This window comes from Leuresthes tenuis, unplaced genomic scaffold (assembly GCF_036924035.1).
Source record: "Leuresthes tenuis unplaced genomic scaffold, fLeuTen1.0.hap1 SCAF_20, whole genome shotgun sequence".
NCBI lineage: Eukaryota > Metazoa > Chordata > Actinopteri > Atheriniformes > Atherinopsidae > Leuresthes > Leuresthes tenuis.
In genome coordinates, this window is record NW_027325374.1 from 20,807,993 (window position 1) to 20,824,606 (window position 16,614).

Consider the following 16,614-nt stretch of genomic DNA (forward strand, 5'->3'; position numbering starts at 1 on the left):
AGTATAATGTCTGCTCATCTTCATGGTGAACAGTTAAAGGGAAATACACGCTTGAATTCAACATTTGGAATAGTCCAGGTGGCATTATTTTATTTCATCCTGGAGCCTTAAATGTGATTGATGCTTAGTCGTTCAACACACAGAGCATTGACTCTCAACAGACTATAATGTTGCTGTCACGTCCGATGGTGGAGGCGAGGAAGGAGGATGCAGGTGCAGACACCAAGCGAGAGCCAGGAGGTAAAATGAAAAGAGAACTATTTATTTTATTCAAAAAGGCGTGGCAAAGCCGGATACAATTACAAAAAGAACTCACAAAAACGACAAGGAACCGGCGAGAACTGGGGTAAACAAAGACAAGCAGCAACTGCAAAACGGGTGGACAATCTGAGGAAAACAGATCTGACAAAGAGTGAAGGAAACCGGGAGTTTGAATACAGAGGAGGGTGATTGGTGAATGAGTGCAGCTGAGGATAAGTGAGGAGCTGACAACCAGGCAGGAGGGAACTGATGAAAAAGTCGAGGAAATGGCAAAACTGAGACCAGACATGAAAAACACAAAATACACAGATCGTGACAGATGCATCTTATTTATCATTTGGTGACAGGAAATAAGACTGCAGTTAACTTTTTCTGATGTGAATCTGTCTTACTGCAGACATTTGGGCTTGTTACAGCAGGAAAAACACAAGTGCAGCTACATCAGTGGATCTGGAAATGGATCTGTTCCATTTCCATGTTTCAGTACCTGCCAGGCAGCCAGCATGCCTCTGTGGGCCTGTCACTGAAACGCACGGATGCACACAGTTGTAAATGGGGCTCAGTGCATGATGACGTGGAAAAGGTGCAGTTTGTCTTTTGTAGTTTTTAACTTCTTCAGTAAAATGTAGACATTTTTGTAACACATACTGTCTTCCACAACTCCCCAGAACGTTGTACCCTGAACACTGAACACAGCAATGACCTCAGCACAAGTTTGTCTCCTTTCTAGAAGCTTCCAGCTGATTTAGATTAACTCTTAGCCCTACACTGAAGGTTAGGGATCCTCTCCCTCTTGATCAATCACCACCTGCAGCACCACTCGGTCGGGTCACTGCTGGCTGGAGGACACAAAGCGCAGACACGGCCCCGAGGTCTGTTGTTGTGGGACGTTTGGGCTGTGAAATTTGTACAATGCGAAATATGCTGAATCACAAGTGTTCAATTTAAAGTTTTAAAAATGATCCAGTTTGACTTTTTGAGAGTGCTTTAACACAAATCTTTATTTACTCCCTTTTTTTGCATTGCATGGTGCACTGTCGAGCCATCCACCATCACTGCTGTACATTTTCTCAGTGACAGCACTGGCCTCCACAAACTCAACACAGATTCAAATGATGTTTTGTCACATCTTGAATAGAGACTTGTGGCTGAGTTAGCAATAGAAACAACAAGCCTTCATTGCCTCCACTTTAGCTATTTTTGTCACTAACCTGTGTCATGTTTCCATCCCTGCTGATTAATGGAGCTGAATGATAAACAGGACTCCACTTTCATTTTACCAGGGACTGAATACCATTTGTAACCTTTCCCACCAAAGACAAAAGCCAGATGTTGGTGGGCGTTAGTGAGCGTTGCATCCCATCTGAAAAAACTTTGAGTTTCTGTTGTAAGTAGTTTGTGAGTTAGCGAAGCAAGCAAACGGTTTATACTAGAGCAAGAAGACATCTAAGATCTATTGGTTTTTTGTAAAGAAGGAGATAAGTCTAAGCTCACTAAGTATAACCTGCAGTAGAACCACAGTTATGAACTCACTGACTAGAGCTGCTGTGGCCTTTACAGTGGCGCAAACAGTGCCACCTCACTGAAGCTCAAATAGCAATAAAGCTGAGGAAAAAGTAGAGGTCACCCTGATTATTAACTGCTGAGTAAAGTGGAAACCTACCACAGCGATGGCTGCCTGCTCTACCAGCAGAGATGCTGCCATTTAAATCACCATCTGTAGGACTCTGGCTCTCAACGGCTTTTTTTGTAACATATAATCATTCCTTCATTAGGATCAGAGCAGATTCTTTTGTTTGGATTATACTACTTGTTGTTTGCTGTGGCCCTGTGTGAAGTTTATACTGTGGCTTTTCCTTTGCATTTTACTGTGCCATCCAGATATAATCAAGCAGGTCTGAGAGCTTTTATCTCTGTCACTGGAGCATGTTGCAGATAATGTATTTTGTTTGAGTTCCGAGGCTGTTCAGAGAGATGGGGGATGCTGGGAGATGGTGCTTTCTGGGCTCAGGTGGTGCCTCCTTGCTCCCGAAGGCTTCCTCTTGAGGTTTGTCAGGACAGGAACAAAGAGCGCCTTTGTGTCCAGTCGCAGGAGTGAAAGGCGATCCGTGTGTCTTTGATGGCGGACATGTTTTCACATATACTGTAGCTCGGAATTCTCCCTATCTCACAATAAGGCTATTATGTGTGTGTGTGCGTCTGCTCCTCCTACTGATAAAGATGCAGGTGGACGGGCAGGCCAGCTGTCTGTCGCCCACTGACGTCTGGTTGCTGACGTAAAGTTGCACGTATGCGTCCACATACTCAACGGGACTCAAAGAGGCAGCTTTGTCTGCCATGAATGGTGAAACCGCCTCTCCCCCTCTGGTGTGCCATAATTCAAAGCAGTTGGCTTAAAGGGGAGCACAGGCCAGCAATGCTGATTCCTTACAGCGGACTCATGCTCTTTAGTGGTTTTATTAGATGGTCATAAAGCAGTTACCCCGAGTCACAGCGTTGGAAGGGGTGATCACAATCTGAGGAGATAAAGCTCATCCTGGCCCTGCGGCAGATGCTTTGGTGGAAGTCCTCAGGTTGTGCCACACATAGACAAAGTTCATATCCAACAATGCTCTTCGTGTTTTCTCCTTTAAGTCTGGCCATGCAGTCTTAGTCTCAGGTTTTAAGACGAATGCTATAAAATGGAGGTGAATGTAATTTGCTTTCTTCCCAGAAACAGCATCGCTGTTACCCTGTGGAATCTATATGATCAGCAGATTCCCTGATGAAGTCTTTTGCTCATTTATGGAGACATGACATACGACATTATGAAGACTCAATGGCCCAGTGACATGTAGGGTCGTTAAAAGTTCAGCCATTTGTTTTAAGCTTGACGGCAAAGTAGTAATTTTGTTAGCAAGAACTCAAATTCTCTGACTTTGAACGTCCTGAGGCAGGAAGCCAACATGTCTTTTGTTCTGATCTGTACATTCTAAACATGGACTCTGCAAAAATTGTAAGCAGTTTCTGTTGCTCTCAGAAAGTATCCAAAAAACAATACAAAAGCTGTTATACAGAGTAGAATGTGTCGATCATGAGGAAAGACGAACAGAGAAATGCCAGTTTGTGGTTTGACGGAAAGTTATGTGGTGTAATTATTTCTGTTGTGTTTTCATGCTATGAAACAGCAATGCATCAGCAAAAAGGTGTTATTTCATAACTTTGGGAAAAATGATTATGATATAAGAGCAATAACATTTGCACATCAAAGGTTTTTTGGTAGTCTGTCACCTGATGTCTCCAGATAATTCAGTTCAGTTCAGTTTATTTATTCAAATAAAAGAGTACAGAGTAACACATTTCAGTTAAAGTCTAATTAGATGCCACCCAATTCAACCAAGAGGTAATCCAGTTCAGCCCAAAACAGCCCTTTTCCTACATGTTACTCTCCCTCTCTGCTAGTTTTCATTCAATGTTAAATGTACTCTCTTCCTGACCTTTTTTACAACACTTCCATAGGAAATAGGACTCTTAGCTGGGAACCATTGGATGTACTCACAGCTGTCACTTAATGAGTTTGACTTTGGAGACATCTTAAAAGCCTGATGGTTCCCAGGACAGTTCTGAAACCCTCCGGTACATTCTGCACTAGTCCATTTTGTCATTTCATTGGAAAAGTCCAATATCCAATCTCCAATAACATGAGGTTTGCTCAGAACCTTTGGAGCAAGTAGCCAGGATAGATTTGTGTTTTTTTAAACCAATACGAGTGACATATTGCATTTCAACACAGCTTCGTCTGCATCCAAGTAATTCTAAGCAGCTCGCTGGAAGATTGCACTTGTGCTGCGAACAGAATCCTCTTCAGTGGATTGATTTCACTCCAAGCTGACAATAGTGTTATTCAGGGTGCCAACGAAAGAGCACTGAGCTCATCATTTGTCCCACAACTTTGGGACAGCACATACATCCAAAATACTACAAAACATGTGTTTTGATCGGGAGTGGTGGTTTATGTCATTCTCAGAAAACTATGAAAAATGTCCCCTCAGAGAACAACAGAAGTGTGCTGACAAATGAGAAAAGTCACCCCCCTTTCTGGAGCCTCATTGCTCAACTTTACAGTTGAAACATCACTCAAAGTTTAGACATGGCACTGGAAGCTGGACTTTTACTGACAGAAGTTGCATTTTGGGATTTCTTATGAGGTCTGAATGTGGTGATGTCACACTCAAAACTTTGACCTTGGAAAATGTTCTGAATCTTTTGGTTTAAACTACTTTCATGGTCTCACTGTCTCCTCTAAGTTATACATAAAAAACACATCCATGTAGATTTCATGATTTTCTCTTTGAATTTTGAGGCCGGGGATCTTTTTAACCTGTCATAGAAACTACAGAATACAAAGTGAACTGATAACTCACACGTCTGTGTGTTCAACATAGGATTCTGCTCCTCACAGTCCACAGTGTTTGAGGTTCTTTAAGAAGTGATCTATCACATAAAGTATCAGCAGCTGAAATTTCTTAAGAAAATGTGTCATCACATTGTATTTGTCTTCTAGAGAAGACTTCAATAGAACGTCTTCAATAGAGAGCAGCACATGTCTATTGTTGCTATTGTGTATTTCCTGTTTTCCTGTGTGTTCAGTTTTTGAAAACATGCCAGGATTGTGCTTGAATATGTATGTCATTCAACCGTGTTTGTCCCACGGGTCCAAACAGAGAAGTGTGTGTGCACATGTGTGTGGACGGCATCAGTAGGGGGTCTGAAATGCGTCTCTGGTGCAGGGGTAGGGCTTCAAATTGTTGTGCTTGGGGGATCTCACAGGATATAACAGCCCACGCTGCCGAACCTCCCCTCTGACACGAGCAAGGAGACATCAGCTCCGAGGCCACATCTGATTGCAATTTATGGACAATTATTAGGGTTTCAGAGCAAAGCGGAAAAAAGGAAAATCCTAAGCACATGCAATTATGGAGATCAAACCTTGCAACCATTCTCAGCAGTGCTGGCTTAATTCTGTTATTTCCTCCATGTTACTCCAAGAGTAGCTCTAAGTTGGGATGACGGTGTGGGAGCCTGATACGGTGTGTATCAGGGCCACAATATTTATTCTGAGGCTGGTTCCAGGCTGCGGACAGCAGGAATTTAACGAGAAACAGACATGTGAGAGAGGAACTGTCAGAGAGACAGAGAGAGGCTTTGCGTTCATAAGGGGGTGTGGACAGTAACATGCCGGAGGGGATCAACAGTGGAGCTGTGTGTGTGTGAGTGTGTGTGTGTTAGGGACAGTCAGTCAGTCAGTCATTCAGTCAGTCGGGCTGCTGCTGCCTCACCATGGCTGTTCTCTCTGCAGAGGCGCTCTGCTGGCATGTGAGTTTTATTTCTGTGTTTGAGTCAAATATTTTGAAAGGAAGTATGTCGATTTATCATTAAGTTTACTTTTTAAAAAAAAAAAAAAGCAGGTTTACTTTGGCGCAGTGTAAGGTGTGTGACAGTTTGTTTTGGGGGAGCTTTGTCTGGTGTGTTGCCGGCTAGCGGCTTCCACCACATCAGTGAGGTGGAGGTGTCGCTGCTGCGCGCGGCCCTGGGCTACGCGCCATGTCAGACACAACTTCCTGACACTGAGCCGCAGATAAAAGCTCAAGATAGCGCAGAACATGACACGACTTGGTAAGCTGCAGCCGGGATGGGAAGCGAGCAATAAATTTTTATCAGCGGTGCAAAATGCGGCTTTGGCAGGAGATTAGTAGAACAGAAATGCTCTGCGGGTGGTGATTCATTGATGTTAGAGCGCTCTGATTGATGAGAATCCAGTAAAATAATCGGAGCACATCGGAGTATGCTTCAGGTGTGCACATATAGTTAGAGGAAGATTGTCAGCAGTAGTGAAACAAAGAGCAAATTAAAGTCCATTATTTGTGTTGAAATGTGACTTAAGTGTGTTAAACGTACAATGATCCCAGTTATTCCAGTACACTGTACACTATATGATAGTGTCAGTGTATTAGAAAGGAGCATTATGATGTTGCCTGTGTGGAGCTAATTTGAGCTGGATAATGAAAAAACAGCTTGTGGCTTAAATGAACGTGTACAGTCTTAAATTGTAAACTACTCGGTCACTGTCGTAGATTGCATATTATATTAATCACAAGGCTTTTAATACATACGAATAATGTTTTCCCTAATGTAAAGTTGTTTCCGCCTCTGACTGATAACACCAGTGTGGCAACTAAAAGCAATGAGTTTAAACAAGAAAATTAATTATTTTTCTCTTTTTTTACTTGCTAAAAGTTTATACAAACATTCAGCAACTGTCAAGAAGCTGCATGGAAACGTTCTATAATGTAATCTTAAGCAAAAATAGGCCATTTAGATGTATAAACTTTAAATGTATACTCAGTGTCAAAATAACTCTGTTGCATTGATCAAACGTTTAATGACTGATGTCCCGCTCCAGCAGTTTTTAATCAACTAAAAACTCATCTGTCTTCCTGAAAATGGTATATTTTGACATTTTTACAATGAAAAAAAAACTCTTTGAATATGCTAATGCAGACTGCAGATCTGCAGAGTCTCCCCAACTTTGCAAAATGAGCTCTGCTGCTCTCTTACTGTGAAGACCAAACAGTAATAAAGTAAAGATCAGAGCAGTTGTCTCTCACTCTTTGAATGCAAGAATCTTGTGCTTTTCACAGCAGCACCCGCTTGTACTCGCTTTATTTTCAGCAGAGCGGAGCACTCTGTGCCAAGAGTAGAAACTCAGTAAGCACATTTACATGACCCGAGAAAAAAACGGAATAATTGTGCTAGTCTGGACTTTTAACAGTGCATGTAAACATGTTAGTCCGACCAAAATCATACCAAATCAAGCTTCTTAAACCACATCTTAATTATGTGGTTCAAATCACACATGCATGTATATGCTCAACTAGACTTAAATGAGCCTCGGTGCTCCGCACGTGCTCCAAATTTCCATCTCTTTCCATATTTTTGTAAAATAAGTTTTCCTTAAAAAGCTGCTGTCTCTCTCTGTTTTTTTCACGTTAGACATTCTGATTGAAATCCAGCCCATTAAGACTTTGTGTCAACCCATGGTTGCTTAAACAATTTCCAGACTGTCGCTCTGCTCTAATAAAGTCCTGATTTTATAACTGCAACATCTTCTGACAAAATGACCATTCAAGTAACTGTGTGGTGAATCCAGCTGTACCTACGAGTACGATGTTCTCCCACAGAGAGAGTCAGAAGCAGCAGGATGTCTTGAATGTTTCCTCACACAGTCCATAGCATTGTGATGACAGACATACTTCAGTCAATAACTTGATTCCACTCTTGTACATGTAAACTGTCACAAGGATGATGGCCAACTGGAGCTGTAATGATAGCTCAACTCAGCTGTCCATGAAACTGTGCTGAGTGAGACAGTGAGAGCTAAGCTGCAGCTGAGCGGAGCATTATAGATTAATTGGTTGGTTGAATGTTGTGCTTGCTCAAACTCCTCCTTTTCAATCTCCTGGATAAATGGTTGGAACAACATCAATCTTTATGATTAGTGAAGTGGCTAAACCCAGTGGTACTTTGGTCAGATTTGCTTTGTTCATGTTCGTGCACAGAATGAAGACTGCAGACGTGTGTCTTCTGTTTGATGGGACACTGCAATGTCTCCCAATGTTTCACAGAATCTGATTTCATGCCATCACAGTCATAAACAGAACTCAGATCTTCCAAACAAGAGCAAAAGACACTATGCAGCTTCTCCACCTAGCTTGTGCTACGACCTTCTGTAGCACGCTAACGTTTTCATATCATCAGCTTCTCACAGCGCAAACATATGAACTGTACAGCTCCATGCAGCAAGTAGCCTGGATCCGTTCCACCAGGATCCGTTCCACCAGGATCCGTTCCACCAGGATCCGTTCCACCAGTGTTCTGCGTGGAACATATAGGCTGCGTGACCTTAACTTGAAGTGGTGTTCAAAGCAGAAATCCTCAGCCTTAGAATGGATGGCTTACTTTTCTCATTATATGTCATCAAAACAAATTATGGCCATGTTAACATGGTGGAAAACTTCATTTTAAGCAGGAAGCAAGTGTTTTAAATACCTTAAAATTACAACAGAATGTTTTGATCCAGAATGTGTGCAGAGTATATCAGATTTTTTTTGTTCTTATATTTCCATTCACATAAATGAATGAGTGCATGCATTTTGTGTTTTGTTGTATAGTTCTTCCACTCACCCTGTCTGTATCATATTAACAAAAGAAGTATAATTAAACTGTTGCGTGCAAAATGAGGTCGAACTGGACTCAAAACAGCTGCTGCAGAAAAGAGATAAGACGCTCTCTGACCTGACAACAGCACCACTCTGAAAACACAGACGGCAGAATATCACCCCCTGCTCCCTCCCAGGGTGATGAATACTGCCATGTTATCACAGCGTCTCTGATACACACACTGGTGCTGTCACCGACTGCACCAATCTTTGATGCTGGTAGGAAAGTGCAGCATCACGAATGAGCAAGAAATTTGACACCAGGTGTAAAAAAAGTGAAAAAGGTCTGAGTGGCAAAACAAGGACGTGTGACATCATTGTTTTTTTTGTTGTTTTCTTGTTGTCCAGACTGCGATTTTACTGTTCTGTGAGTCCCTTTTAGAGCAATTTGAGCCATCTCACTTGTATGCATCGCTGACTTCCTGCAAAGGCCCAAAAAAGCCAAGAAAAATGTAGGAAACGCAACACAAATTCCTTGAATGCCATGAAAATGGCACCGATGCTTTTTGGTCTGTGTGACCGGACACAGCGCACCCAGACATGGGTCAGACTTCAGATAATGACTGTCGCTGCAGGACATTCTTTCTCTAAATTGCTACCTGAGGAAATAGCCTGAGGCGAGCTGACTCCCCAGAGAAAGCGAAGTGTGTGAGACAGCTCGAACCACACATAAGTGCTGCCCTGAACTAGCAAACAGCCTGCGGAGGTGTCGCCACATTTGTTCGCAGTCGTAATGATACAGTCGCTGTGAAAGCAGAGCATAATATTCATGTCGGAGTTTACAGTTTAGTGCACTGTTCATTTAAATCCATTTCCATCTCTGCCCATAGGCCCGAATTGAGGAGCTGGAGGAGGAGCTGGAAGCAGAGCGGGCCATGCGAGCAAAGGTACAGTATCAGTATCCAAATGTAAGAGAGTGTGCCACATCTTCTTTCCCCCCATATGCAACAAAGAGCAGATGAGCTTTATATCTGTCAGGCTGCAGGGCAGATAAGCCAAGCAGCTCTGGGCTCATTCCCTGCTTTGGTGTTGACAACAGTTTGTGGACTGGGGAGAAACTTAAAGAGAGAAGAAATGAAAAGAAAAGCAGGGTTGCGGATGTGTTGGCAGCCGTAGGGGTGTGTGTGCCGGTACTGCGCCTCCGGTCATCCCAAACTATCTGCACCTGTGATAATAAACTGGGGCGGGACAGCCCTTGTGTTTCTGATTAACATACAGGGCAACCCCAGGAGGTGCACAGGTTTTACTCTTTCTTGTTCCTTATTTTTCCTGATCTCTCCCTCTATCCGTTACACACACATATCAGTGCACCCTCTGTCTTTTTGTTGTCCCCGTGCCCTGTCTCCAGAGGTGGTTTTTTTTTCTGTTTCACCACAACAAAGTGTCCAAGATGTCCTCTGACAGAAGCTTTTTTTTTTCAAAACAGAATGTCTGGTTCAAATAAAGCTAATCTACTGAGATGGGCACTTTCAAGTGCTTGTTGGTTCAAACAAGCCTCTCTTAAAGCTTGTTTGTACTTAAGCCTTCCCCTCTTAAGACATCACAGCAGTTTCCATGTTACAGTAGGTTAAGGCAGAAATGCAGAGGTACATATTTCACCCTGAGTGTTGAATAGAGTGACAGCAGGCCCGAGGGCGTGTTTTGCACACTTCTCTCCATTCTGGGTGGTATTCTTAATGATGCTAGCTGGGACCCCTCCAGCCTGCAGAGCCGCAGAGCGGCGTGTGAGGCAGGCAGAGACTTGCAGGTTTATCTGTTCCGCAGCCTCCGTCTTCAGAGCAGCTCAAACACAACATACCTCCGCTGCAGACAGGCTTGCCATTGTTAGGCTCAGCTCCTCAGGTCACACTCAGAGAGATAGCATCATTAGATAGACGGTGACAGACAGCACTGTTTTCCATTGGATCCTCTCCCAGCTGGAATGCCAGCCAGACGCACAAACATTTTTTCTATGGCACTCAACCAGCTTGTGATCTACATCCATATAGCACCAGTGAAGTTTGTACACCTGTCAAATCATTTGAAATGAGTAGGACTTTCCGTACCTTTGACTGTTACTGTATGGATATGTATATTTATATTACAGAAAAAAATTCTTGAGTCACCTCTCATTTTTTTAAAATATTTCCAGTGAGCAGGAAATAGACAGAGGGATTTATTAAAACATGTGCAAACATAGGAAAGGATACAGTAAAAGGCACAAACTGTTTTTTTTTAAAAACAAACTTGAAGTCAATATCTGCTACGAGCACCTTTATTCATCAACACAGCCTGAACCCTCTGAGACAAGCTTTCTGTCATTTCTGTAAGTAGTGGGGTGTCAGGTCTTCGCTGGACTTTTCCAGGACATCTTAACTTAACTTTCTTAAGGACATCACTTTCAGATCCTGTTCATCTGCTGTAGATAGTTTTATAGGCCTGACACTTCCTCTTTTGACCTCCACTTGTCCAGTTTCATCCATTTTTTATTAGTTATTAGTTTTTACTAGTTATCACGTACGTATCGATGGTTCATCCCTTCAGTTATGTGCCTTTTAGCATCATGTTTGAATGACTCAGGTCAGTGTCGGTGGCTTAACAAATAAAATTTAAAAAACACATTCCTCTCAAAGGTAGGTACAAGGACTGGTCTGAAGGTGAGCTGAAAAGAACAAGCAGTGTCCAAAGAGAGATCCTCAGACCTCAAGACCACTTTAGGATTACAGGGAACAATAGTGCCTTAGAAACAAATATAAATAAATGAGGATTGGCTCAACTCTTTTGCACAGTACTGTATTGTGTTTAGTTAAGCTTTTGTTTTATTGAAATTGTAAGGTAATGGGATTTAATCTTTAACAGATTAGATTCTGGGTGTTGAGGGGGTGGATGAATAATAGAAAGCACTTGTGCAAACACACCTTGGCATGTATGCACAGAGACACACTCTTCCTCCGTCATGGTCTTGTGCAAAAGGAGATGAATCTCCCATCTCCTGCAGCAGGACTCTTGGGGAGCGCTTACTTTCTGTTAGTGTGTGACTGGGCGCTCATCCTGAGGAGCTGTTGACTCAGTCAGCAGTGTGGAGGAGAGCGATGAGTGAGCCGAGTGTTCGGCATTAACCCTCCGCACAGAACCAGGCTGTGGACACAGAGGGCGGGGCTCGATGGAGCAGGTGGGACGGAGCTTTTTTGGAGGTTCAGCCGGAGGCGTTGTTGAGAGAGGGGAGTGGGAGGGTTGAATGAGGAGGCCCCCGGTGAGAGTCGTCTGTTTTCCCTGGTTCTGCCTGAGGTGTGCAGACGGCTGTGGCTCATTGCTGCCATCGGGGAGGCCGAAGACTCCAGTTTTTGCAGACTAGTCTCAACACCTCCAGCTTTCTTTAAACCAGCTGTAAAACACTGTAAAAATAACAAGTGCTTTTTACTACAGCGCTGTAAACTCTCTCCGTGTGCAACAGAGAGGCTGTTTTCAGCCGCTTCTTTTAATTTTTCATTTATTCTTCACAGTATTTGCAAATATTTTGTATTTCTGTTTATGTAAGTTGTAATGTGCTGTTACGTTTGATGTATTATTGTTTAAAAGCAGTGATTCTTCCATACACTTTGACTTTAATTTCATTGTTTACAGTATGAACAATACAGAGTTACACTCACAAATGCCACGTCAAACTCTACTGTGCAAAAAAGAAGCCATATGCTGATCTTTGTCAAGAGGGGCGTCAACATCCCAGAGGCATCTGGGATGGATCAGTGTTCCAGATAATATTTTGGACAAAATGGACCATCCCGACTGTTATCAGGAATGGTTATCAAGTCCAAAAAGCCAGGCCAGTGATGGAATGGGGGCATATCAGAGCTCTCGGCAAAGCTCATTTACGCTTCTGTGAAGGCAGCATTAATGCAGAGAATTACAGAGATCCAAGGTGACATCTTTTCCAGGAATGTCCATGCATTTCTCAAAAAAATATTAGTGACCCATACTGATGCACACCTTAAGATGTGCTTACGGGAATGATGGGACAATGGGGCATCAAAACTGAGCACAAGTTGAAGGATCACTTAAAGAATGGAAAATTCTCCAAAGAAGTGTGAGACCTGTGTGATTTCTCGTTTACTGTGGACTCACCACAGTAGCTGTTATACATAATGGAAGATTTACCCGCTAAATAAACACATTTTTCAGTTGCTGGTGGAGAACAAAAGAGAGCAAAAAGAAAAATGAATGCTGGACTTCTATTTACTGGGTGACCGGAGACACACCAGATCCAATAAATGCTGATGTTGTGCCATGTCTGGAACTGTTCAGCCTGTCGGTCATAGCATGTTCATTCTGTGGCATGTTGGGTTCACAGCTTGCTACACTGCCCCCGTGTGGCTAAAATGTCATTCATTCAGCTTTTAATGCCATCACCATCCTGATATCTCAACATTACCTCGTACATGAGTTGGTTTGCTAAATCTTCTGCGTAGTGATCTGTGGATCAAAGTCCAGCATCGTATCAAAAAGCTGATGTAACAGCAACATGGCTTCTCCCTGTGGGATGTGCAGTAATTAAAAGAGTATGGGCAAACATCCAGGGGAAACAGGAGCTCGAAGATAATATTTGGACTGTGTGACAGCAGCTTACCCCCTGCATTGATCTGACTGGATACCAATCTACTAACCTTTGACCTCAGGAAAGAGAGTTTCCTTTTGTGGGCTGTCAATCATGCTGCTTCCCTGCAGGTTAAATATCCTGTCCTGTCCGGTGGGACTCTTTTAGGGGCAAACTTGATGAAGGCCCGCTATGATGTTACACTGATTTAGAGCCGATCATCCACTTATTAAGTAATAAGTTGTGTACTTATAATCTTATGCCACCGTTTAACTGTGGTGTGTTTGGCAGGTGGAAAAGCAGAGAGCAGATCTCACCAGAGAACTGGATGATCTCACAGACCGGCTCGAGGAAGCAGGAGGGGTGACGGCTTCACAGGTACTGAACCGTGGAGGACTTTCCTGAAAATATCTTTTCAACTCACAACTAGATAGGCTTCCAGAGCATAATGTGGAAGAATCCTGAGGTGCAATAAGCATTACCCACTTTTACAAGACATCCTCTGTGTGATGAACAGATGGAGGTGAACAAGAAGCGAGAGGCTGAGCTCCAGCGTCTCAGACGAGACCTGGAGGAGTCCTCCGTCCAGTCTGAAGCGCTGGCGGCGTCTTTGAGGAAGCGGCACAGCGAAGTCGTGGCGGATCTGAGTGAGCAGCATGAAGCTCTGCAGCGGACCAGAGCCAAACTGGAGAAAGAGAAGCAGAACCTGAGGATGGAGGTGGATGACCTGGCCGCGTCACTGGACAACCTGCAGAAAGCTAAGGTAAGAAAGTTAGAGTTTTTAAGAAGCCAGTTATGTTACAAGCTTAAGTTACTGCCTTGTGAGAGTGTGCTTCTACTTATGTATGTGGCATTGTGAATGTGTTGTGCTGCAGATGTCATCAGAAAGCCAGATGAAGAAACTGGAGGAGCAGCTGATTGAGGCCAACAGGAGAGGAGATGAGCTGCAGAGGACGCTGACTGAGCTCAGCGTGGCCAAGAACAGACTCACAGGTGCTCATGTGTCCTTCGTATGTATTTTTCTCTATGAGGCTGTTTTCTCATTGCACTTCTTACTCTATGTGATGATGTCTTACATGACTGGAAAACTGTCAGCTTTAAAGACCAAAGAGGTGCTTTTAAATCTGAGAATTTAGAAGCGGTTCAAGTCTCTAAAACCTTTTTTTTTTAAGATAAATTTGACATTAACTCAGTTTCAAAAGCATATTTTGATGATGTGACGGGATCTTAAAGACAGCTGTGGATAAACAATGTTCACAAACCTCAACAAACTGAAGCAACAGTGTAAAGAAGAGTGGACCGAAATTCCTCCACGACTATAAGTGACAGAAAACGATTACTTTAAGTTATTTAAGTATTAAGTTATAACTGCTGAAGTAGGTTCTACACGCTGCTTAATCATGGAGCGTTATCAGCTTTGGTTTTCAGTTAAGTCCTGCTATATAAAACATTTGTATTGAGGGGGGGTGTAATCTCTTATTCAGATGACTAGGCTTTTAAGTCTGGAGTTTATCCCTCTACTGCAGCCTATTCCTGCATGTTCCATAATGAAGCTCAATCACATCTTTTCACCACAGATTTCTGTCAAACATTTTCCAAGAAGACCAAGCTGGGACACTATATATATCCATTCTTTACAGAAGCAATGGAACATGCTAAAATATAACAGTAATTCACAAGAAAATGAGTCTTACCACTTATCTATGTACATGTTCTAATCCACATCTGTTCTGGGAACAGATCAGTGATCGTATTGTATGTTTGCTTTTGTGTGTCGGTGCTTCAGTACCGCTGAATGCCACAGTGCTACAGTATTAATCAGTGCTCCTGTGTGCCCCGCCATGTCAGCTGATAACGCAGATGTGAGTCGACAGATGGAGGAGGCAGAGAGCAGAGCGAGCCAGCTCACCCGCTCCAAGACTCTGCTCCAATCCCAAGTGGAGGAGCTGAAGAAGCAGCTGGATGAGGAGGTCAAGGTTGGTGTTTCAAATAGAAAACAGAAAGTGATCCGGATGCTTTTCTCGTCCAGAGTAAATAGTCTTATTTTCTTTTGTCACTTTTGTGTGTCTGTGGTGCAGTCGAAGCAAGCTATCAGCAGCAGTCTGAGCTCGGTGCGGCAGGAGTGTGAGGTGCTGAGGGAGCAGCTGGAGGAGGAGCAGGAGAGCAAGCAGGAGATGCAGCGCCTTGTTTCCAAGCTCAACAGCGAGGTGACGCACTGGAGGGCCAAACACGAGTCAGAAGCCATCCAACATGCAGATGAGCTGGAGGAGACCAAGTGCGTAGCGTTGATACTGCAAGGCTGTGTCTCATTTGATGTGATACAGTGCATAAAAAAGTTTATGGAAAGTATGACATCCTTTTGATGTGTGTGTGTGTATGTGTGTGTGTCAGGAAAAAGCTGGCAGCCAGGCTGCAGGAGGCAGAGGAGTCTGTGGAGGCCACCCAGGCCAAATGCTCCTCACTGGAAAAAACCAAGCAGAGGCTGCAGGGAGAGGTGGAGGAGCTCTGCATGGACTTGGAGAAGGTAGGGAGGGAGAAGCATTAGAACATCTGAGTTGGGGTGCCATAAACGTTGTCACTGTTGTCACAGCATGTTACTCGCTTCAGGCCAGCAGCTGTGGTCAGGCTCTAGATAAGAAGCAGCGGGTTTTGGAGAAGCAGCTCGGAGACTGGAAGCAGAAGTGTGAGGAACTGGTGGCTGAGGTGGAGGGCTGCCAGAAGGAGATTAGGCAACATGGCGGTGAGCTATTCAAGCTCAAGACGGCTCACGAGGAGTCACTGGAGCAACTGGAAGCTCTACGCAGGGAGAACAAGGCCTATCAGGGTATGGCTGTGCTCATGTGGAGGGATGCTACATCTTTTATACTTAGCATTTCATTGTCAAATGTTATACCATTAAACCCTGGGGCCAGACTCTATAGTTGTAGTAGAGGCTTCTATTACAGGTTCCTCGGGATAGTTAGCAGTTAGCAAGATCAGAGGAAAGGGAAGCAGTTCATCTGTTTTCTCTCCATTTTGATTCAGTATGTAGCTGTTGTGGAGGTTGTCAAAAATTCAAATATTTGTTGCCTTTGACTTTTTTCCTGATTGCACACATTTTAACCCCCAGCAACCAGCTCTCTTCACAGTCCCTTAAAGGGACAGTAACCCTCAGCCCACTACATCATACAACTAACAAATAATATTGTGCACCAACATCCCAAAAGGGTGAATTATATCATTAGTCATTAGAGTCCACTACACTATTCTGTTATTTATGTGGCATAAAATGATAGCTTAGTTAATATCATTTTATGGTGCTCTGCTTAGCCTACAGATAGCTAGCTTTGTGTAGCCAACAACTGGAAACATATCAAGCTCAGTCCCTCATGACCTGACAAATATTTACTTTTTTTTGTTAAGAGTTTGCATTATAGTTATTTACTTTTAAAAAGAATTAGCATATTTTGCAAATGTTTTAAACATTCTTTCATGAAACTTTCATAATAGCACAGTAGCTAACAGTAACCATGCTAGCGGCATTCT

At 43.3% G+C, this 16,614-nt stretch overlaps 1 protein-coding gene across 4 annotated transcripts in view; it reads left to right on the top strand.

Moving 5' to 3' along the window:
* Positions 1 to 16,614, top strand: part of LOC140278002 (myosin heavy chain, skeletal muscle) — a 62,358-nt gene that overhangs the window by 39,835 nt on the left and 5,909 nt on the right. For 3 of the 4 annotated variants that reach the window (XM_072372879.1, XM_072372877.1, XM_072372878.1), the window contains exons 7-14: positions 9,350 to 9,406; positions 13,381 to 13,467; positions 13,607 to 13,852; positions 13,965 to 14,082; positions 14,938 to 15,065; positions 15,168 to 15,364; positions 15,481 to 15,613; positions 15,697 to 15,913. In XM_072372879.1, the coding sequence (XP_072228980.1) occupies positions 9,350 to 9,406; positions 13,381 to 13,467; positions 13,607 to 13,852; positions 13,965 to 14,082; positions 14,938 to 15,065; positions 15,168 to 15,364; positions 15,481 to 15,613; positions 15,697 to 15,913 (1,183 nt within the window). Of the gene's footprint in view, positions 1 to 5,414; positions 5,617 to 9,349; positions 9,407 to 13,380; positions 13,468 to 13,606; positions 13,853 to 13,964; positions 14,083 to 14,937; positions 15,066 to 15,167; positions 15,365 to 15,480; positions 15,614 to 15,696; positions 15,914 to 16,614 lie in introns of those variants that run through there. The other variant, XM_072372880.1, reaches the window with a different exon arrangement.